General features: G+C 52.6%; 2 protein-coding genes and 1 non-coding gene across 4 annotated transcripts; all 3 read right to left on the reverse strand.

Annotated features, from left to right (window-relative positions):
- Nucleotides 1-760: 760 nt before the first annotated feature.
- Nucleotides 761-1,591, reverse strand: LOC125551275 (metallothionein-like protein 1). Its single transcript, XM_048714447.2, has 2 exons — nucleotides 1,387-1,591; nucleotides 761-1,204 (listed from the first exon to the last, which is right to left on the reverse strand). Exons 1-2 carry the CDS (start codon nucleotides 1,437-1,439, stop codon nucleotides 1,030-1,032), a joined length of 228 nt encoding a protein of 75 aa, XP_048570404.1. The 5' UTR covers nucleotides 1,440-1,591; the 3' UTR covers nucleotides 761-1,029.
- A 2,847-nt stretch (nucleotides 1,592-4,438) lies between these two features.
- TRNAK-CUU (transfer RNA lysine (anticodon CUU)) lies at nucleotides 4,439-4,511 on the reverse strand. The gene has a single exon. It is a non-coding gene; the product is annotated as a tRNA-Lys (tRNA).
- A 424-nt stretch (nucleotides 4,512-4,935) lies between these two features.
- Nucleotides 4,936-21,118, reverse strand: LOC125551274 (putative GTP-binding protein OBGM, mitochondrial). Of its 2 annotated transcripts, XM_048714446.2 has the most exons (7): nucleotides 20,909-21,117; nucleotides 7,840-7,935; nucleotides 7,400-7,590; nucleotides 7,188-7,296; nucleotides 6,735-6,817; nucleotides 6,370-6,432; nucleotides 4,936-6,279 (listed from the first exon to the last, which is right to left on the reverse strand). In XM_048714446.2, exons 3-7 carry the CDS (start codon nucleotides 7,532-7,534, stop codon nucleotides 5,116-5,118), a joined length of 1,554 nt encoding a protein of 517 aa, XP_048570403.1. In that variant the 5' UTR covers nucleotides 7,535-7,590; nucleotides 7,840-7,935; nucleotides 20,909-21,117; the 3' UTR covers nucleotides 4,936-5,115. The 2 variants fall into 2 exon arrangements, with proteins under 2 accessions (XP_048570403.1, XP_048570402.1); XM_048714445.2 differs by having other exon boundaries at nucleotides 7,188-7,590; nucleotides 7,840-7,932; nucleotides 20,909-21,118.
- Nucleotides 21,119-21,972: the final 854 nt, after the last annotated feature.

The following is a 21,972-nucleotide window of genomic DNA, read 5'->3' on the forward strand; positions in this document are numbered from 1 at the left end:
AAAAATTGTGAAACTTTTCACGGTCTCTTAACATCGGTACATAAGCTTGTCATAAAAATCTCAGACTATTTCTCGGAAGTTGGAAAACCATTTACTTAGAAATGCCCCATTTTGGTCTACCTATAGCACCATTTTAATTCTCGAAAGTTGGAAAACCACTTGCTTAGAAATGCCCCGTTTGGTTTATCTATAGCACGATTTTGTAAAACTGACCAAAATTCATGTTTCTCCAAAAAAAAATTAAAATATTCCAGTAATTCTACATGCACGTATTTGCACGAGATGGAAAAGTTTAGCTTTAAAAGTATATCTTGAAATAGTGCCATCACTTAATTCGAACTAGGAAATGTTTCATTTTTTGTGTGAGATGAAGGGAACGGCAAAGGGGGCAGATCCAACGGTTACAGCCATCTCGATCGAATGTCTTTGACGGGGACCGATCTAGGGCCTGCGCCGATCGACCGGCACAGAGCGCTGCCCAGAAAATAAACAACACAGCAACATAGTTGCTCACTTGTGTACAACCTTTTTTCTTTTCTTTTTTGTTAGTTTTCCGGTTAAGAAACATTGAACGTTCTGACGGTTGCAATTCTCGATCGAAATCTTCATTGTATAGGAGGAATCAGCAATTTTTTGGGTCAATTTGTTTTTGTTGTTGTTTTTTTTAGGAAAAGGGGTCAATTTGTTCTTCGCTGTATACTTCATGTTATTAGAGGATAAATAGCCGAAGATGCGCCGCCCAGAAAATCAAGAAAACCAGTTAACTGAAGGAGCGATTTAGGAGTAGTTAATTAGGTAAATCTTTCATTCTTACATATTCACCACTCCATCCATAGTGGAGATAGATGAAGCAATTACAGGGACACATGCATACACATACACACAGGGACAGCAAGGGCAGAGCATAGGCGGAGAGCGAGCAAGTAAACCACACACACACGCACACTTGCTCCACTCCATCAGATCAGACGCTCGTTATTCACGTATACTCTCACACCATCACACGTACTACGTACGAGTGCATGCAGCTTAACAGTTGCAGGGGTTGCACTTGCAGTTGTCGCCGCAGCTGCAGCCCTCGCCGGACTGCCCGGCGGCCACCTCGAACTGTCCCGCCTTGTTCTCAGGCGCCACGCCGAGGACGACCACGGCGGCGACCTCGGCGGCGGCGCTGCCCTGCTCCGTCAGATCAGGGTACATCTTCCTGCAACGGGCGAAGGCAACCGGTAGGCGAATCAAATCGATAGTTCATCACCACAAGGAACTAATTCTTACCAGATACAGAGATCACCAGATCAAGTAGATAAATAGCATGAGAGTATTTTCGCAAGGAGAAGCATCCATTAACGTCAATCAAAAAATAAAAATAAAATAAAGCATCCATACCCGCACTTGCAGTCTGAGCCGCAGCTGCAGCCTGATCCGCAGTTGCAAGACATCCTCCAAATCTGTGGACCCAAAAAGATTTCAAGGAGAAGAAGATGAGCTTTGGTATCAGGGATGATGATGCGCACAATTGAATTGAATGGATAGCCTCACACCGGCGCCACTATTTATAGACGAATGGTGTACACAAGCTTTGGTAGCGTACAAGAGGAGGCCACTCTAGTCTAATAAGCTGCCGTTGCGTGGCACGATGCTACTGGTGCGCCGGCCTCCCGGAACTAGTCCAATTTCTCAAAATCGATTGCCTTAAGACAGAGACAAAAAGCTCTTCACTCGATAATTTTTTTATTATCCTTGAGGTGGTTAGATGTAATTCTCATAATACAAGAGCGTTTTTGACATTACAAGTGAATTTCTTGTAGTGATAAAAGGGGTTGCGGTAGCTGGTTAAGTTAAGCACGAAGACAAACCTGAGCTGATCTTTCTAGTTGCTTCCTGAAAAAACGAATAAAAAAATATCCAAGCCCACTAATAATAGTTCGGCACGCCAACAAATCCAACGTATGGACCTCCTCTACCTTCAAATCTCTCTCTGGATTACATTCGCAGTATACTGTTCCTTGATGAAGACATGCATGGATGGTTTGTGTCAAAAGGAATAATGCGTAGTTGACTTCCCTTCCCTTCCCCTTCTTTTGATTTCAAACTATTCGACATCATTTTGTATCTTCTCGAAAAGAAAAGAAAAAACTATGATTTTCTATATATGACTTTCTCTACTGCAAGACGGCAAGAAGTGGGCCTTTTTTGTTGCTTCTCAAAATTTCTTTTGCCGTACATCAAGTAGCTTTTAGATATTAAACAAAGAACCATTCATTTAATATCTATCTACAAGTTGTAGGGAATAAAAGTGCAATATTTCTATTTCTTTTAAAGAAAGTATGGTGAACATAAGTACTTTTTTTTGTGGATAACTTTCTTCTTATTTCACTAGTTCCCTCAATCGAGAGGGTACATAACGAATTAGTATTTTGTAAGCATGGGGTATACTTGTACTGGAAGCAATTGTTTTCTCCACTCCAATTGCATGTCACAGTTTTCTGTTTCAGGAAGAAGCCCGTATGAATCACAATGGTATGCATTACCAGCAATGATCATTCTGAAGACTACTACTATATGAGAACTATTTTTTTTTAAACATTGATGATGCTAGATCACAGCTTGTTTGTTCTAGTTCTTGTAACCGAGACCGCAACAAAACATCACATCCAATACATCGACAATCTAGAAGGAGATATCTTATTTTGATGCGGGACATAGAAAACTTTATCACAAAACATTAACAAAGATTATGTCACATCCTTAGGTACTAACTAGTCCTGCACGTCAAAAACAAAAGAGAATTAAGTACTGGACAAACTCCACGGCGGAGAATATCTCATCAACAGAAACTCAACAAGGCCTATTTTCTCCTATGAATCATAGTTTCAGAATAAATCTTCATATCACAGTTTGAAGATTTGTTTTTAATGACGTCTTGGCTCCACGTGGATTATGAAGCTAGTTGAAGCTATTTGTTCCAATAATTACTTCCAATCTCAAAGAAAAACAATCCTGGGCAGGTTTCTAAACTATGGCTACAAACGTCGAAACATCACGCATCAGATCACAAGAGTCTTCAGTGAAAAAGAAATCGGCATATTTTGCAGTAAATTTCTATTAGATTCAACTAACGTGCTGGAATTATTGGCTCCGTCACTTATCAATGCCTAGTTTCTTAAAATTGTTGATGTGACTTGTGAGTTTGAAATGCTTGCGCCCGTGTCCAAAAGATAACTTTCATGCCTAGATTTCAAGTTGAAGCTGGTTGCTGTCACTTATCGGTTTGAAATGCTTCACACTTGTACCAGAAAGATAGCTTTCATGCCTAAATTTCAAGCCGAAAGATGCTTGCTGTTACTTGTCACTTTGAAACGCTTCCTGTTTATCAAGGTCATTCAAATTCAGCAAGTTTAGAGGATTGGTTTGGCAGCTGTGCCGTGCTTTTTCAGAAATGACAACGCTTCCAAGTGTAGGTTCATTTTGTTCAGACTTCATAGCCAAGTGAGTTGGGGCATGATCTTGTCAACAATATACCAATATATATAGCATGGACTTTTTTTTTGAAATCACGAACTGTACTCCATAGAACTGGTGGCATATACAGTATATAAATACCAATATCCGTATGTAGATGGGCAGTTGAGAGTTGACGGGAAAAGTAATGGCCTGGTGGATCCAAAAAACTGTATGACAAAGGTGGCTGGCTTTAAAAAAATAACAGTGGACACGTTGACAAGATCTGTATGTAGATGGGCAGTTGAGAGTTGACGGGAAAAGTAATGGCCTGGTGGATCCAAAAAACTGTATGACAAGGGTGGCAAGTTTAGAGGATTGGTTTGGCAGCTGTGCCGTGCTTTTTCAGAAATGACAACGCTTCCAAGTGTAGGTTCATTTTGTTCAGACTTCATAGCCAAGTGAGTTGGGGCATGATCTTGTCAACAATATACCAATATATATAGCATGGACTTTTTTTTTGAAATCACGAACTGTACTCCATAGAACTGGTGGCATATACAGTATATAAATACCAATATCTGTATGTAGATGGGCAGTTGAGAGTTGACGGGAAAAGTAATGGCCTGGTGGATCCAAAAAACTGTATGACAAGGGTGGCTGGCAGTTGAGAGTACAGTTTAGAGGATTGGTTTGGCAGCTGTGCCGTGCTTTTTCAGAAATGACAACGCTTCCAAATGTAGGTTCATTTTGTTCAGACTTCATAGCCAAGTGAGTTGGGGCATGATCTTGTCAACAATATACCAATATATATAGCATGGACTTTTTTTTTGAAATCACGAACTGTACTCCATAGAACTGGTGGCATATGCAGTATATAAATACCAATATCTGTATGTAGATGGGCAGTTGAGAGTTGACGGGAAAAGTAATGGCCTGGTGGATCCAAAAAACTATATGACAAGGGTGGCTGGCTTTAAAAAAATAACAGTGGACACGCCCACCGTGGGGCTCGAACCCACGACCACAAGGTTAAGAGCCTTGCGCTCTACCAACTGAGCTAGACGGGCTTATTTGATTAATCTTTTTCAGCATTCTAATTGTTCGCTGTACTCGGAAAAAGTTGACAGATGGTGACCTCTATTCTTGAAATACAATAGATAAACATCAGCAAAGTTGCTTAACTTTGGCGCAAGTTTCAGCATACACCAGTCAATAACAATCAAAATCCATGGCATCTGGACCAAATGGACGTCAGTGCACCTCCACGAGACCATGACTTTGAGAAACAAAGCAAAGTACGCCTACAGGTTTCAGTCAAGTTCTTGGTGATAGGTCCCATGCAAAACTCACCAGTACACTGTCCTAAATGCAAATCAAATTGTATTTATTTCCAGAAAAAATATTACTGTGATATTTCGGACACTAGAAATAGCGCTTGAATGAACCTTTTTGGTAGTACGCATTGCTGTTCCTATGAAAGACCAAAGCATACATACTGGTAACCCTTAGTTATTATTACACTGAATTTTCTAAAACAATAGATGATCTATTCTGCAACGCAGAAAATTAGAGCAATTTTTGCAACATGGATCTACAGTGCATCTGTAAGCAGACAGTGCTCAAGGGGAAAAAATCAGAGAATAATTCTTCTCCAACGAGGGGCAAAGCCTTTTAGTCTACAATAATTTTGCTCAAATCAACACCTTGCGGATCCGAGGCATCAATAAGGTCTCTCAGGCCAACTCTCAGATCAGGTACTCCCTCTTGCAAGATGGCACACACTGGAAATATAGGAACACCTTGCACTCTCCTCTTCAGTTCTTCATACATTGCTTCAGCTCCCTCTTCATCTATTTTGTTTGCGACAATCAACGATGGGCGCTTTGTCATGCCTTCTTGGTAATGCTCTAGCTCCACGACCAGATCGCATAGCTGCTCCCATGGTGGGATACCCTTCCTACCGTTGAGTGTTGCTGCCAGGTCAAGTACATAGGACAGAACTTTGGTGCGCTCAATGTGCCTCAAGAAGGCATGGCCCAGGCCACGGTTCTCATGGGCACCTTTGATAAGACCAGGCATGTCAGCAACTTTCACTGACAAGTAGTCGTCGTAGGTCAGGCTACCAATATTGGGCCTTAGTGTGGTGAATGCATAGTCAGCGATCTCCGGCCGAGCCCTAGAGAGAGCACTCAGAAGTGTGCTCTTTCCGGCATTAGGCAAACCAACAAGGCCAACATCAGCAATGCTCTTCAGTTCTAAGACAAGAAAAGACTCTGTTCCTGCCTGTCCAGTACTTAAACGGGCTACCTCCTCTTGTCTATTTCCTTTGGATAGACGGACGTCTCTGCCGATAGAAGCATTCCCTAGCCCACCCTCCCCTCCTTGTGCTACGATCAACCGTTGCCCAGGTCTTGTCATTTCAGCAACAGAATACTGTATGTCATCTTCTTCCCTCTCCCCATCTGCATCTAGAGCCTCTTCCTCCGTTTCATCTTCATCCTCCCAAAATTCTTCATCGTCGTCATCAAACTGATCATTTTCATCAAACTCGACCTGATGTTGAATGCTACTTGCATCACCATCTTCAGCATTCGAAAACCCAGTCTTGGAGCATGTACTAGGGTATGTTTGCTTCTCCCGCTGATTGCTACTTTCTCTTTCAGCTTCATTTCCATTAATGCCATCCTTGTTCTTCTGATTGGAACTGTCTGCAGAGTCATCCACAGCATCTGGGATATCCCAGGGATCTAGAGATCTGGTTGGTTTATTTACAGTGAAAGACGGCCGCTCCCCTCGGACTAGATGAATCACTGTGCCAACTGGTACTTGTGCAACCTGTCAGACACACGAAGAGAAGGTTATATATTTCGAAAAGGAACTTAGTAAATGCGAAATGCACATGTATATACATATATTTCTGGTAACCTTGTCAGGACCTCTTGTCCCTATCTGTTTCTTAGAAAGTCCATTGCCTCCTCGGACTGCTTTCTGGAAACACAAAGTAAATAAGTGTAAAACCATGACACTGAAAAGCATAAATTCTGCAGAATCTTCTTCATTTGCAAAGACTCAATGTGATATTAAGTTAGAGTGTGAATAAGTCGCTCTTAGTCTTAAGTCCAACAGAAGTAAGGGTGAGCTTCTAACTCGATAATATGCACAGGCTAAGAATTTACACCAAGAGATTAGTTCTTTTACGAAGAGGGATAATGCATCTAGCAAAACAAAGAGCCCATGACATCTATATACCTCATGCCGAAACACAAAATAAGATGATACCAAAAGCATACCGTGTGATGTTGCAAGTTACTGAAATCCCAGACAGATCTTGAGCACTCAAGAATGACATTACCACCTGTCCCTCCATCGCCACCTGCAATATTTTATTGTGAATAAGAAATTCTGGGCGCATGAAAACTAGACTAAGTAGCAGAAAATCACTTGGGCTATTAGAAACATTTTGACATAGTGTAGATGGCACAGTATAAATCTACAATGATTTTTCACAGCATCCGGAGCTCAATGAAACACAACCAAATCAGATGATCCGTTGCACCATAGTAACATACATTTGGATGGTCAATGATGCAAACAAACAGAACCGATAACACCACAACCATAGTTGCATCAGACTCTGAATTCAGAGCTTTATCAGTCTACAAGGATTTGGATGGCTTGCATACATATGACAGCAATGAACAGTGCACAAAAAAAGATAATGGATTAAATTTGGAAAGGCTCACCATCGGGCCTGCCTTGGCGATCGGACCTGGAGCGCCTTTGGCTGATGCAGCCATTGCCACCGTCGCCACCCCTGGCAAGTAGCCGGAACCTATCCACCATCCCACGTGCCTGGAACAACGGGTATTCAATGCCTTGGCTCGTCGTTGATTCGTCGGAACAAGCTTGAGGACAAGTGTAGCCCACATAAAGCTGTAAGAAGATAGACTCTGACCTGCAAAGGCGCCGCGTTTCCCTTCCCCCCCTCTGACGAGGAGCCATGGTAGCTCGCCCCACCACCAGTCCATGCCGCTGGAGACAGGTTCGCCAGCGAGACGCGACACAGGACAGCTTGCGGCCGCCGCAACATCTTCACTACTCAGGGACGGAGCCAGGATTTGGATAGGGGGGGGGGGGGGGGCACTACTGTGGGGGGGCCAAGCCAAGTAACAAAGAAAATCCCAGTACAAAAATTAATCGTATAGAACAAGGTTTTGCTTAAGTGACATAAAAATATCATTACATTCGTAATAATTTAAAGTGGCCTCTACGACTGCCAATAAGATCAAAAATATTAATAATTTGATTATAAAGTCGGCTCAATTCTGAAGATAAAAAGCAACCAAGATATAACTTAATGCAGTATAAGTACTTTTAGAGAGTAGAAAAACATACTTGCGGTTAACTGGACTCAGATTTGAAGCAACCGGCTTAAAAAGCATTAATCTTAATGGTGTTTGGCCCTGCTTTTCTCTTCATAACCTCTGCCTGCTGGATTGCAATGGAGAATTAACATAATCTATAAGTTCGACAATAAAAAATATTGCATCACAGATAGGAACTAATACAAGGTAATTTGCATCACAAAAATAGGAACTGGCCGAGACACACCAGTACACCACTGAATTCATGATAATTGTGGGACTGTGACATTTACAAAATAGACATATCCTGATCAGAAGCGTTAACAAATTACAGAAGCAAATTACCAAAACAAAACAAAATCTGGAGTATCAATTCCACAATCGACAGTGATACAGGATGAGAATCTACAGAGATTAAACCTTTGCTCGTTCGTTGATTAAGCGGGAAAAATTGACAAGTGCAGCAGCCAAATACCTGAATCTGTGAATCAGATCGACTGATCAAGAGCAGCAGGGCTGGGTCCTGGGAGTAGGGCGAGAAGAGGCGAACGGACGACGTCGGCTAGGGCGTCGAAAACTGGAACGGCGGCGACTAATCTTGCAGTTACTACGATGGAAGATAGGGGTGGCAGACTAGAGTCAATGCCCATCGGCCACTACTACTGGGCTTTTTTCACATGGGCCTTTTTTCCATTATTGAGATTGTCACGTTGAGGATAATCTGATAGGGGGGGCCAGATACATGTGTACCTGCCATCGTATCGCTGAGTACGTTCGCTCGATCGTTGTTGGGGGAGGGAGGGGGGGGGGGCAGAAACACGAACTGCTGGATCAGTATTAGATCGGAAAGCTGGAGTAGCATTGATTTCGGCGCTGTGGCGAACTACAAAGAAATTGTTAGGCGGGCCAAGCTAAAGAAGAACGCGAAAATTTTAAAATTCTGAATCATTGTCATTAGTAAGTATCCTCTGTTCCCATTTGTTACAAGATCAAGTGAGTAGATGTGGGACTTGGCTTAGCTTGCTCCGCGCCTAGCTTGCTCCGCCCGCCCCGCACCCACACACCGCCGGTGGCCACTCCGGCCCCGGCATCCACGCCCTCGCCCGCACTGGCGCCTCCGCTCGCTACTGCCATGGCCTCCTTCCCCCCCTCCTCTGGGCATGGGAGGACCCGTGAGCTTCGTTGGCGAGATGCCAGCCCGACCGGCTCCCCTGCCTCGGCCCGCCCTGCTTCCTATGCCCAGGCGGCAGCCTCGCCCCCGTCGCCTTCTCCTCCGGCCGCCCGTCCGTGCCCACACTCCGAGATCCACCGCGTCTATCCGGTGGAGGAGCCTGTGGATCTGCTGGCGGATGCAGGCTGGACCGATGTCCGCGGCCGTGGTCGTGACCGCCGTCCCCGCCTGCGCCCGCGTCCTCCTCGCCGCGACCGGGCCGCTCCCCACCGGGACCCTGCCTCCCCGTGGCCCGCGGAGTGCCCGCGCTGCCTCAGCCCCTCCCCCGACCACCGCCCTGCCGAGTGTCGGCGCGACGTGCGCTGCCGCCATTATGGCCACGTCGCTCGGTTCTGCTCCGCTCCGCGCGCCCACTCCTCTGGTTCGCCGCCCCACAAGCGGCTGCACCCCCGCTCCCCTGGATCGTCTGCGGCGAGCGTCGCTGGACCGTGCGGCCCTGCGTCCTCCTGGGCTCGGTCCGTGCCGTCCTCGCTTGCGGCCTCGGCGTCCGCCTCTCCGCCTGTGGCCTCGCCGCGCGCCTCCCCGCCGACTTCGGAGTCCCCCCCCATCCCCCCCGCGGTTCGGTCTGGTCCGTCCTCTGCCACAGCCTCGCCGCTGTCCGGCCATCCATCCCTGCGCCCCGCGGCGGCGGTCTGTTACCTCCCGTGGTGCGATAAGATGGCGGAGGCTGAGTTGGAGCTGCAGTCTGCGCTTGTGGCTACGGTGGACGGCAACCGCGGCGGCATCTCTGTCGAGATCACCGCGGCGCTCCTGGAGTGGTTTGGCCTCCAGCGTCACGCGTTCTCCGTGAACCGCCACTATCCCGACGACTTCCTCGTCCGTTTCCGGTCTCTGGAGGACCGTGCTCAGGTGGCGGCCAGCAGCCTCCGCTCCCCCCGCTTTCGCCTGATGTTCAGCCCCTGGAGCCACCTCGCCGGCGATGAGCCGGTGACCGCACATTTCCGTGTGCGCATCTCGATCCGCGGTATCCCAGATCATGCCTGGTCCCGCTCTTCTGCGGAATTCCTCCTGGCCCCCTTCTGCCTCATTGAGGACCTGGCGCCTGAGACGAGCTCCGGCCAGGACATGTCGGAATTCCGCCTGTTCGCTTGGACCGCCAATCCTGACAGCATCCCACGCATGTCCGAGCTCCTCTTGCCGGCGCGCGACGGGATTGATCACCGCGCCGACCCAGACCGCGTCTTCCGGTTCGCGCGCCCGCTCCTCCGCTTCCCGGTTTCCATCCACGTCGAGGAGACTAAAGATTACCGCCTCCCGGGCCCGCCTTCGCCGCCCGACGTTGATCCGGACGCCCCGGACCGTGGCTCTCCTCCGGTCCCTGGCCCCTGGCCCCGTCGCCACGAGCAGCCTCCCCGTTGATGGACAAGTCTGTGTACTAGGGTCGTTGTGGGGCTGCAACACATGGTCCTTGTAGCAGTTAGGATAGAGTTCCTGACCATCAAGGACTGGCAGTTAGGATAGCATCTTAGACTGGCATCTTAGACTAGCATCTTAGTAGCATCTCAACATATGCTTGGCTGGCTAGCAGCCTATAAGTATGTATCCCCAACCTCTCAGGTTGGCATGGCATTGTGTGAGAAATAAACCAACGAAAATTGTCCCAACTCTCCTAATGTCATCCACAACTATCAATGCTCAGGTTCAAAGGTCTAACAAGTGGTATCAGAGCCTCGTTATCCTGTACCCTGAGCATTTCCTGTGAGCAGCCTAAGTCGGTAGCAGCAGCTGCTCCGTCTGCCTCTGGTTACCTTCCTCCCTCAGGACTGTCGAGCAGCAGTTTGTCTTCAACAGCCTCCTCCTCACGCAACAGCCCCCCTGCAGCGAGCCATGTCTGCAAGTCGCTCTCAGCACACGGCTACCTCGAGCATACGACGCCGGCAGGAGGCCGAGCGCGTCGTGGCAGAGGAGCGTGAGCGAGCAGCTGTAGCAACAGCTGTTGCGGCAGCAAGGGTGTCAAGGCTGGCTGCAGCGGAGCTGGCAGCAGCCAGGGTGGAGGTAGAAGCAGCAGCAGCAGCAGACGCAGCACGTGAGGCTACGGCGGATGCCAAGGTACTCCGCGGCGGCTCCGGCAGCTCCAACAGCTCCACGCCTGCGAACGACGGCGCTGACGCAGACCGCGCCAAAGTGGCGCAAGAGCGGACGACGCAGTGGGCAGCCGAGCACGCCCGCGCTCCAGGTGGAGATGCGCACTGCGACGGCGGCTGCAACGACCAGGACCGCGGCCTCTACGAGGTCCGGACTGTGGTCAGGGATGTTGGTCCCAGTGTCGGGTGACCTACCCTCACTAAAACCAACTACGTCGAGTGGGCCAGGATCATGAAGATCAGGCTCCAGGTGCGGCGCATGTGGGAGGCAGTCCAGGACAGCAACGTCGACCACCAAGAGGACCGACGGGCGCTGGACGCCCTCATCGCCGCAGTCCCGCCCGAGATGCAGGTGAGGACGTTGATGACTTTGCTCTCCGTCTCAACACTCTGCTGCAGAAGTTGGTGAAGTTTGGTGATGCCACCTACACCGAGGAGAGAGCTGTCGAGAAGCTTTTTCGGTGCATCCCCGAGAAGTACAAGCAGATGGCTCGGTCGATCGAGTCTTTGCTGGACCTCTCCACGATGACAATCGAGGAGGCGATAGGTCGCCTCAAGGTCGTCGACACCGACGAGCCACAGCCTTCCTCGGGGCCCATCACCAACGGCGGGAAGCTGCTCCTAACTCGGGAGTCGTGGGAAGCCAGCCTTGGTGACAGGAAGAAGGGGGAGCCTTCTTCCACGACGGGCGGCCGCAAGCGTGGCAAGCAGCGTAAGACGCGAAGAGGCCCCCCGGGCAGGGCACAAGGACGTGCCGAAGGTGACGCCCGCGGAGGCGCTAAGGACGGCGCCGCTAGCAAGCCCAAGCCGGCACAAGACAACAGTTGTCACAACTGTGGCCGGTTTGGCCATTGGGCCAATGAGTGTTGGCAACCACGACAAGGCCAGGCTCACGTCGCACAGGCGAAGCAGGAGGAGACGGCTCTGTTCATGGCGCATGCAAGCATTGAGCTATCTTCAGCGACACCAGTCGCAAAAGCTCTCATCCACCTCGACGAGCCAAAAGCACACGCTCTTCTCGGCGATGGCTCCGGGAAGGACAAGACTACGGGGTGGTGCCTCGACACCGGCGCCACCCACCACATGACCGGTCGAAGGGAATTCTTCGCCGAGCTCGACTCCAATGCGCGAGGCTCCGTCAAGTTTGGGGATGCCTCCGCTGTGGAAATTAAGGGCGTCGGCTCCGTCATCTTCACCACCAAGACGGGAGAGCACCGGCTGCTCACCAGTGTCTACTACATCCCCGCGCTAAGGAACTCCATCATCAGCTTGGGGCAGCTGGATGAGAACGGCTCACGCATGCTGATTGAGCATGGGGTCCTACGCATCTGGGATCACCAGGGTCGCCTTCTCGCCAAGGTACCCAGAGGTGAAAATCGACTTTACGTCCTTGATGTGCAGGTGGCACAACCGGTCTGTCTCGCTGTCCGTCGGGACGACGAGGCATGGCAATGGCATGAGCGCTTTGGGCACCTTCATTTTGAGGCCCTGAAGCGTCTAAGTGCCAAGGAGATGGTACGAGGCCTGCCATGCCTCGACCATGTGGAGCAGTTCTGCGACATCTGCGTACTGACGAAGCAGAGACGACTCCCCTTTCCCAAACAGGCGAGTTTTCGGGCCAAGGAGAAGCTGGAGCTCGTGCACGGAGACTTGTGCGGCCCGGTGACGCCAGCCACACCAGGAGGTCGACGCTACTTCCTGCTACTCGTCGACGATCTCTCTCGCTACATGTGGGCGGTGATTCTCGGCAGCAAGGGAGAAGCGGCAGACGCCATCAGGCGCGCGCAGGTTGGTGTGGAGGCGGAGAGCGGCCGCAAATTGCGCGTGTTGCGCACTGACAACGGCGACGAATTCACGGCGGCTGAATTCGCGCCGTACTGCGCCGATGAGGGCATCCAACGCCACTACACGCCGTACAGTCCGCAGCAAAACGGAGTCGTCGAGCGGCGCAACCAGACGGTTGTGGGGATGGCTCGGGCTCTCCTCAAGCAGAGAGGGATGCCGGCTGTTTTCTGGGGAGAGGCGGTGCTGACGGCCGTCTACATCCTCAACCGCTCGCCTACTAAGGCACTCGATGGCAGGACACCATACGAGGCCTGGCATGGGCGGAAGCCGGCGGTCTCCCATTTGCGGGTCTTTGGCTGTCTTACGTTCGCTAAGGAGCTCGGCCACATCGGCAAGCTCGACGACAGGAGCACTCCGGGAGTCTTCATCGGCTACGCGGAGGGGTCAAAGGCCTACCGCATCCTCGACCCAAAGACACAGCGTGTGCGCACAACAGGAGACGTCGTGTTCAACGAAGGGCGAGGGTGGCAATGGGACAAGGCGGTCGACGACGGCTCGACGCTGACGTATGACGACTTCATTGTCGAGTATGCCCACTTCAAGGAAGCCGGGGGAGCAAGCAGCTCCTCTTCGCCGGGCACGTCTACCCCGACCCCCAAAACTGCATCGACTCCGGCGCCTGCTACGCCGACGGCACCACAACTGGCGACGCCGCATACTCCAGCCCCGGCAGTCACCACTGTGGGTTCGTCTTCATCAGCACCAGCTCACTCAGAGCACAGCCCGATGAAGTTCGCTTCCCCGCTCACTCACGACGAGGAGCGTGTCGACGCGTGGTATGGAGGCGAACAGTTGCGGTATCGCACGATGAATGATCTACTCGGCGACCAACCGGTGCCGGGACTGATGCCACGTGACCTGGAGGCGCAGCTACAACTCGCGTGTGAGGACGGCGAACCACGGTCCTTTGCAGAGGCCAAGGGAGATGTGGCGTGGCGCGCCGCGATGCAGTTGGAGATGGATGCGGTCGAGCAAAACCGCACCTCGGAGCTCGCTGAACTCCCTCGTGGTCACCATGCAATCACCCTTAAGTGGGTGTTCAAGCTGAAGAGGGATGGAGCTGGCGCCATCATCAAGCACAAGGCTCGCCTGGTGGCCCGAGGCTTCTTGCAGCAGGAAGGAGTCGACTTCGACGACGCCTTCGCTCCCGTGGCACGGATGGAGTCCGTGCGACTTCTCCTTGCGCTGGCTGCCCAGGAGGGCTGGCGTGTCCATCACATGGATGTCAAGTCAGCGTTCCTCAACGGCGACTTGAAGGAGGAAGTCTACGTGCATCAGCCATCGGGATTTGCGATTCCCGGCCAGGAGGGCAAGGTACTCCGCCTGCGCAAGGCTCTCTATGGCCTACGGCAGGCACCTAGGGCGTGGAACGCCAAGCTGGACTCCACGCTAAAGAAGATGGGCTTCAAGCAAAGCCCGCATGAGGCTGCCGTCTACCGACGGGGCAGTGGAGGAAATGGCCTGCTGGTGGGCGTCTATGTTGACGACTTGGTGATCACCGGCACCAAAGATGCAGAGGTGGCGGCGTTCAAGGAAGACATGAAGGCCACCTTCCAGATGAGTGATCTGGGGCTCCTCTCCTTCTATCTAGGGATTGAGGTACACCAGGACCACTCCGGGATCGCGCTTCGACAGTCCGCCTACGCCAAGCGCATCATTGAGCTAGCTGGGCTCACCGACTGCCACCCAGCTCTCACTCCGATGGAGGAGAGGCTGAAACTGAGCCGCGACAGCACGACGGAGGAAGTGGATGCTACGCAGTACCGACGCCTTGTGGGGAGCCTTCGCTACCTCACCCACACATGGCCGGACTTAGCATTCTCCGTCGGCTATGTCAGTCGGTTCATGGAGCGACCGACGTCGGAACACCAGCAGACAGTGAAGAGGATCGTCCGTTACGTAGCAGGGACCCTCGACCACGGCCTCCACTACCCTAGGTGTCCGGGAGCGGCACACTTCGTCGGGTACAGTGACAGCGACCACGCCGGCGACATCGACACCGGCAAGAGCACGAGCGGGATCCTCTTCTTCCTCGGCAAGTGTCTTGTGAGCTGGCAATCAGTCAAGCAGCAGGTGGTGGCCCTGTCCAGCTGTGAGGCTGAGTACATAGCGGCCTCCACCGCCTGCACTCAGGCGCTCTGGCTCGCTCGACTGCTTGGTGATCTTCCCGTTCAAGACACCAGAACGGTGCAGCTCCTGGTGGACAGCAAGTCCGCCCTGGCCCTGGCAAAGAACCCCGTGTTCCACGAACGGAGCAAGCACATCCGACTGAGGTATCACTTCATCCGCAGCTGTGTGGAAGAAGGGAGCATCGAGGTGAGCTACATCAACACCACGGACCAGCTCGCAGACCTGCTCACCAAGCCTCTTGGGAGGGTCAAGTTCCTCGAGCTTTGCTCCAGGATCGGGATGATTCAACTCTCCCACAAGACGACATACAAGACTTAGGGGGAGAATGATGGATAAGTCTGTGTACTAGGGTCGTTGTGGGGCTGCAGCACATGGTCCTTGTGGTAGTTAGGATAGAGTTCCTGACCATCAAGGACTGGCAGTTAGGATAGCATCTTAGACTGGCATCTTAGACTAGCATCTTAGCAGCATCTCAGCATATGCTTGGCTGGCTGGCAGCCTATAAGTATGTATCCCCAACCTCTCAGGTTGGCATGGCATTGTGAGAAATAAACCAACGAAAATTGTCCCAACTCTCCTAGTGTCATCCACAACTATCAATGCACAGGTTCAAAGGTCTAACACTCGTCGCCCGGCGAGCCGGGCTGCCCGCCCCCGCCCCGTTCTGGTTCCTCAGGTGGCCGAAGGTCTCGCCGCCGGCCGCTCCCTCACCGTGGGTGGCAGGGTCTTCTGGGCCCGCACCCTTCCATCCCTGCGTCTACTGCCAGGGTCCCACCTGCCCTGTGTCTGACACCTGCGCCTACTGCCCGGGTCCCACCTGCTCTGCGCCTGACGTGGCCTTCCCCGCCTTTGGACCCTGCGACGACCAGGGTGGGGCCGGCCCCGGCCGTTCAAACGAGCCTTGTTCAAAATCCGCTGGATCCAACCCCACCTGCTTCAGCTCCGCGGAGCCAGTCCAACCCAGCTTCGCCGTGTGTCCAGCCAGCGACTCTGGAACCTTCCCCTGGCCCTGCCCCAGGCGCAGCCTCCCCTCCCCCCGCGGACCGGTCATGCGGTGGCCCCACCCCGCCACCAACCCTGGGGGCACAGTCTGACCAGATTCCTGCTGCCCCGAGGCCTGCTTTGGCCAAGCTGATCCGGTCGCTGGGCCCGCTAACGGCCAGCCTGATCCTGTCGCGAAGACCGTCATGCGGCCTGTGGAAGATGCCTCGGATCCGGTGGTGATCCCCTCCCTGGCTTGCCCGGATCACGAGGACGATCTGCCCCCTGCCTCGAATCCATCCACTCCCGCGCCCGCGCCTTGGGTGGATGGGGTGGACCCCGCCCTGCATGCAAGCCCGCCCATGCCCGTGGCCCAGAGCGAGCCACGTCGCCCCTCCCCATGCATGGCCATGCAGCGCTCTCCTACCCACGTACCCCCACTCCAAAGCTTCCTGGCTTCCATCTCGGCTGCAGTGAACCCAGTCCTGCCTACCCTTGGTCCGCGGCGAGGCCGATGCACAGTGCCGCCAAGTTTCACTCCCCGCCGTAGCATGCGCATTGCCAAGGCTAACCGGGGCTTGATTCCGAGGCAAAGGCAAAGCGCGTTCTTCTACTCCGCTTGGGCCTCCGAAAAGATGATGAGCCGGTGTCAGATGCCATCCTCGACCCATACTACAAGCTTTTCGAGCGTCCTCTTGCGTCAAGGTCGTTTGTGCATTTGCGGATTTCTATGGGTGGCACCTCCCCCAATCGATCCTTGATGGCCTCGCCCCCCCTCTTCCCCGTCATGTCGGCTCGCGGCATGAGCGCTGGTTGCCGGGCCTCCACTCCGTGTTTTAATTATTCTTATGGATATCAACTTCAAAGTTATTTTCTGGAATGTCCGGGGCCTTAACAACCGGGCTAAGCACGCAGCCATTCGCTCTGTTATCGCTTCCGTGTCTCCCTCTATTGTGTGTCTTCAGGAGACCAAGCTCTCCTCGGTCTCTCCGGTTCTCATCTTTGAGACTCTTAGTAGCCCCTTCGATGGGTTCTACTTCCTCCCGGCGATAGATACCCGGGGTGGAATCATTCTTGCTTGGCAGAGTAGCTTGTTATCCCTTACCAGCCCGTCGGTCGGCGAACACCGCGTCTCCGCTGCGGTGAGCTCCCCCCTGGGTGGGCCTCATTGGTGGCTAACCGGGGTCTATGGTCCCCAAGGCGATGACGCGAAGCTGACCTTTCTCGTCGAGCTCCGGATCTCCGCACTAGCATTGCTGGCCCTTGGCTTCTTGGGGGTGACTTTAATATGATCACCTCGGCGGCTGATAAGAACAACGACCGGATCTCTCAACGCACTATGAATCGCTTTCGCCGCTTCATCTTTGATCACGGACACTACTACATCTACATGCACGGCCGGCGATATACCTAGTCTAACGAGCAAACGAATCCCACTCTCGTCCGGAACGACCGCGTCCTCTGCACCCCCTCCTGGGAGACGGCCCACCCGCACTGCCTCCTTCGGTGCCTTTCGTCCACGGCCTCGGATCATTGCCCCCTACATATAGATTGTGTCGTCCGATCTACGGGGGGCCGGCGCTTCCACTCCCAGAGATTCTGGCCCAAACTGGATGGGTTTCATTCCACCGTGCTGGCGGCCTGGAACTCCATTCCCCCTGAACCGGATCCGTTCCGGCGCTTCTTCGCTCGCCTCAAAGCTACGACCCGCAGCCTTCAACAATGGAGCTCTCGCATCACTACCAATATCACCACCCAATTGGGCGTCGCTCGGGAGCTTATCGCGCGGTCTGATGCGGCTCAGGACTCCCGGCCCCTCTCCTCCGCCGAGGCATGGCTACGCCGCGAGCTCAAGTGCAAATACCTAGGCCTCGCATCCCTCGAGCGCATTATCGTGTGGCAGCGTATCCGCCTGCGCTGGCTAAAGGAGGGCGAGGCTTCCTCCACATTCTCCAAAATCCACGCGTCACACCGCGCCGGCAAGAACAGGATCCTAGACCTCACTGTTGACGGGCAACATGTCTCCGGCGATGCCAACCTTGCCCGGGCTGCGTTTGACCACTTCTCCTCCATCCTTGGTCACCAGGAAGATCAGGCCTTCACGATTGATCTTGACGCTATCGATCATCGCTCCTTCGATTTACCCGAGCTCGAAGCGCCTTTCACGCCTGATGAGATTTGGGAGGCCATTAAGAAGCTCCCGTCCGGCAAAGCACCTGGCCCCGATGGGTTCACAGCGGAGTTCCTTTGCTCCTGTTGGGATATCGTCAAGCACGATCTTTGTGCCGTCTTCGACAAGCTCTACGCGCTCAATGGGCACGCATTCCAGCGACTCAATGAGGCCCTCATTACCTTGATCCCTAAAAGACCAAACGCAGCCTCCTTGTTTGACTACCGGCCCATTAGCCTCATTCACCTGGTTGCGAAGCTCTTTGCCAAAGTCCTCTCGCTCAGATTGGCACCTCGTCTGCGCGTTCATCGCGGGGAGAAGTGTGCGCGACAATTTCACCCTTGTCCAGCAGACGGCAAGGCAGCTTCACAGGCTCCGGCTCCCTCGGGTCCTCCTCAAGCTTGACATTGCTCGCGCCTTCGATTCTGTCTCCTGGCCTTTCCTCCTCCAGGTCCTTGAGCACTTGGGATTCGGGCCAAGGTGGAGAGAGTGGATCTCCATCCTCATCTCCACGGCCTCCACGCGGGTCATGATCAACGGCACACCCAGCCCCCCCCCCCATCCCTCACCACCAAGGTCTTCGGCAGGGCGACCCCGTCTCCCCGATGCTCTTCACCCTCGCCATTGATGTCCTCAACTCTCTCCTCCAGCACGCAGTCACCACCGGCACCATACGGCGCCTCACGGAGCGTCAGGCCGCATCGAGCGTTTCCCTCTTTGCGGATGACGTGGTCATCTTTTGCCATCCCGACCCGGCTGAGCTCACTGCCGTTAGTGGCCTCCTGGACTTCTTCGGATTCGTCTCCGGCCTACGCACCAACTTTGCTAAATGCTTGGCCGCGCCGATCCAGTGCACCGCCGATGTCTCTGACAGTATCGGATCCTCCCTCGCGTGCCCGGTTGTGGCCTTCCCGATACAATATCTTGGGCTCCCCTTTCCCTCGGGAAGGTGCCGGCTTCACAGCTCCAACCTCTCGTGGAAAAATTGCTCCGCAAGCTGGCAACATGGAAGGCCACACTTCTCTCGCGCGGTGAGCACCTTGCCTTGGTCCGGCAAGTTTTGACGGCCCTGCCCATGCACATTCTCCTGGCCATGTCGCTCTCCCCCCCCCCTATCCTCAAGAAGGCGAACAGGATCATCCGCGACTTCCTGTGGCATGGCCGCAAAGACGCGCGTGCAGGCTGCTGCCTCGTCAGTTGGGCGCGAGTCTGTCGCCCCATCGAGCTTGGCGGCCTCGGGATCCGGGACCTTCATCGGACTGGCATCTCTCTCCGCGTTAGATGGCTCTGGTTACACGCCTTTGACAGCTCGCGCCCTTGGTCTCACCTCCAGCCGCCCTCGGACCCCGAAGCCCTTCAATTCTTCCGGGCCTCGACGACGTTGATCCTGGGCAATGCTACCTCCTGCCGCTTCTGGACTAACAAATGGTTGCAGGGCTACTCCATCCAGGACCTGGCCTCAAACCTGGTGGCACTTGTGCCGAGCCGACCACGCCGCTCTCGCACAGTTGCGACCGCCCTTCAAGACCGCGCCTGGATCAGAGATATCCATGACTCCCCTAGCCCGGAGGCCATGCTCCAGTACGTTGAGACCTGGCGCAGGCTTCAGTCTGTCACCCTGACCACGGAGCCCGACACCATTCGCTGGAAGTGGATGGAGCATGGTGCCTATTCCGCTTCCTCCTGCTACAACGCCCTCTTCACCGGATCCACAACGTCCGAGCATTGGCGCCTCATGTGGAAATCCGGCGCCCCCCTCTCGGTCAAGTTCTTCATCTACCTCGCATCCGTCAACCGCTGCTGGACGGCTGATCGCCTAGTCCGTCGCGCGCTTCCACATGAACCGACATGCGTGCTTTGCTCCCAACAGGCCGAGACCTTGCACCACATTCTCATCGAGTGCGTCTTCGCTCGCGTCATTTGGCATGGCATCCTCTCCTGGTGCTGCCCCACGATTGCGGCTCCGGATGGTTTTCTTGGGTTCTTTGACTGGCTGAGCAGGATCCTCCCATCGATGACTACCGACAAGCGACGTGGCCTTTCCACCATCGCGGTGCTCACGGCATGGTCACTCTGGCGCCACCGCAACGCCATGATTTTCGACAAGATTACGACCTCTTCCGCCTCTCTCCTGGCTGCGATACAGGAGGAGGCACGCTTAGCACTATCATCCCTGTAATCTAAACATTTTTGTAGGGCTGAGCAACCCATTCCCATGCTCACTGAGCATCACGGTAGCGCCATTCTGTGTACGCGTCCGTGATGCCAACCTGTATGTTCACCCCCCCCCCCCCCCCTATCAATGCAATGATACGCTCCTAAGTGTATTCGTGAAAAAGTGAGTAGATATAAACAAAAGAAGCTATACCGCAATACAGTTTCCCCATTAGACTATTTTAGTTAGCCATTACAAAAGCTTGGAGATATCAAACTACAGACGAATTGAGTGAATTATTGATACTGCCAAACTGGATTATTTTTTTGTCAAAATGTACAGAACAATGCCTTTGTATAAACTGTAAACGATGGCTTTGCATAAAATGTAAACGATAAGATTTTCAGTGGTTTATTTATGCCACCACAGTCCACATACGAACAGACAATAACCTAAATGAAAGAAATTGGGAACGAATCAAAGAAAATTAGCTGTGCAGCTTACGTGGGTCGGCCGACTTGCCGTCGTCGCGCTGCTGGCTGCCGGTGGGCTAGTCGTCCGTGGGCGGCGGCCGATTTGTGCCGCTGGCCAGCGGGAGCGGGGGGCGGCTGGCTGCTGTGCCCTGTGTGACGATCCGGCGGCGGGCGGCGGCCGCTGGAGAAAACAGTGTTTGTTGTCCGTGCCGTGAGTTCCTGGATGCTGGGCTGCTGCGTGTTGCGTTATGCTGGTCAGCTGGTGTGGGCTGGGCCTAGCTAAATTTGGTTTCCAGCGATGGGCGGGCCACGGCCCAGGTTGGCCCTTACATAGCTCCACCCTTCGGCGATGCTCAGCGAAATCAAAAGGAGGACTTGTATTTGGTTTTGGTTTTGGTTTTGGTCACCGGATGAAATATAACGGGTCCGTCCCGTGCCTGCCCCACGTTCTTCTATTTTGACAGATTTTTTGACATCTATATGGATGGATGACTTGTATTTTGACATGAATATGAATGCACGACTTGTATTTTAACAACTTTTAGGCCAGTGTTTTGACAGATTTTTGACATGTATATGAGTGATAACTAGTACTCCCTCCATTCCAAAATATAATGCGTCCGCGCTTCCCGAGATCCAACTTTAACCATAAATTTAATCAACGAGACCAACTGCGGCGGGAGAAAAAAATATATAATTGAAAACTTATTTGAAATACGAATTCACTGATATAATTTTTGCTCCTGCTGCAATCGGTCTAAATAGTTAAATTTATGGTCAAAGTTGAAACACGGAGATAGAGGAAACACTACATTGTGGAATGGAGGGAGTATTTTGTTTGGCACTTTTTTATTATGCGTTAAAAATACAAAGACTTGTGACAATTATGCATATACGTGACATTATCTTTATCGAATAATGGAACCATTCTATTACACCTATTTGTCCAACCAAATATAGAAACGGAACCAACCCATTTCTAGTGGAACAGAATGTCATGAAACCATGACATTTCATTCCACTTTGTTCCCTAACCAAACACTCTTACAAAGGTCACTTCCATCTTTCAAAGTTGTGATAAATGGTGCATGTGAG

This window comes from Triticum urartu, chromosome 4A (assembly GCF_056163025.1).
Source record: "Triticum urartu cultivar PI428250 chromosome 4A, HENAU_Tu73, whole genome shotgun sequence".
NCBI classification, from domain to species: Eukaryota; Viridiplantae; Streptophyta; class Magnoliopsida; order Poales; family Poaceae; genus Triticum; species Triticum urartu.

Coding starts and splice junctions, on each gene's coding strand:
- LOC125551275 (XM_048714447.2), bottom strand. CDS start 1,439: ATGTCTTGCAACTGCGGATCAGGCTGCAGCTGCGGCTCAGACTGCAAG. Junction 1,205..1,386: donor GGCTCAGACTGCAAGTGCGG/GTATGGATGCTT, acceptor CGCCCGTTGCAG/GAAGATGTACCCTGATCTGA.
- LOC125551274 (XM_048714445.2), bottom strand. CDS start 7,446: ATGGCTCCTCGTCAGAGGGGGGGAAGGGAAACGCGGCGCCTTTGCAGG. Junction 6,818..7,187: donor TCGCCAAGGCAGGCCCGATG/GTGAGCCTTTCC, acceptor AAAATATTGCAG/GTGGCGATGGAGGGACAGGT. Junction 6,280..6,369: donor GGACAAGAGGTCCTGACAAG/GTTACCAGAAAT, acceptor TGTGTCTGACAG/GTTGCACAAGTACCAGTTGG.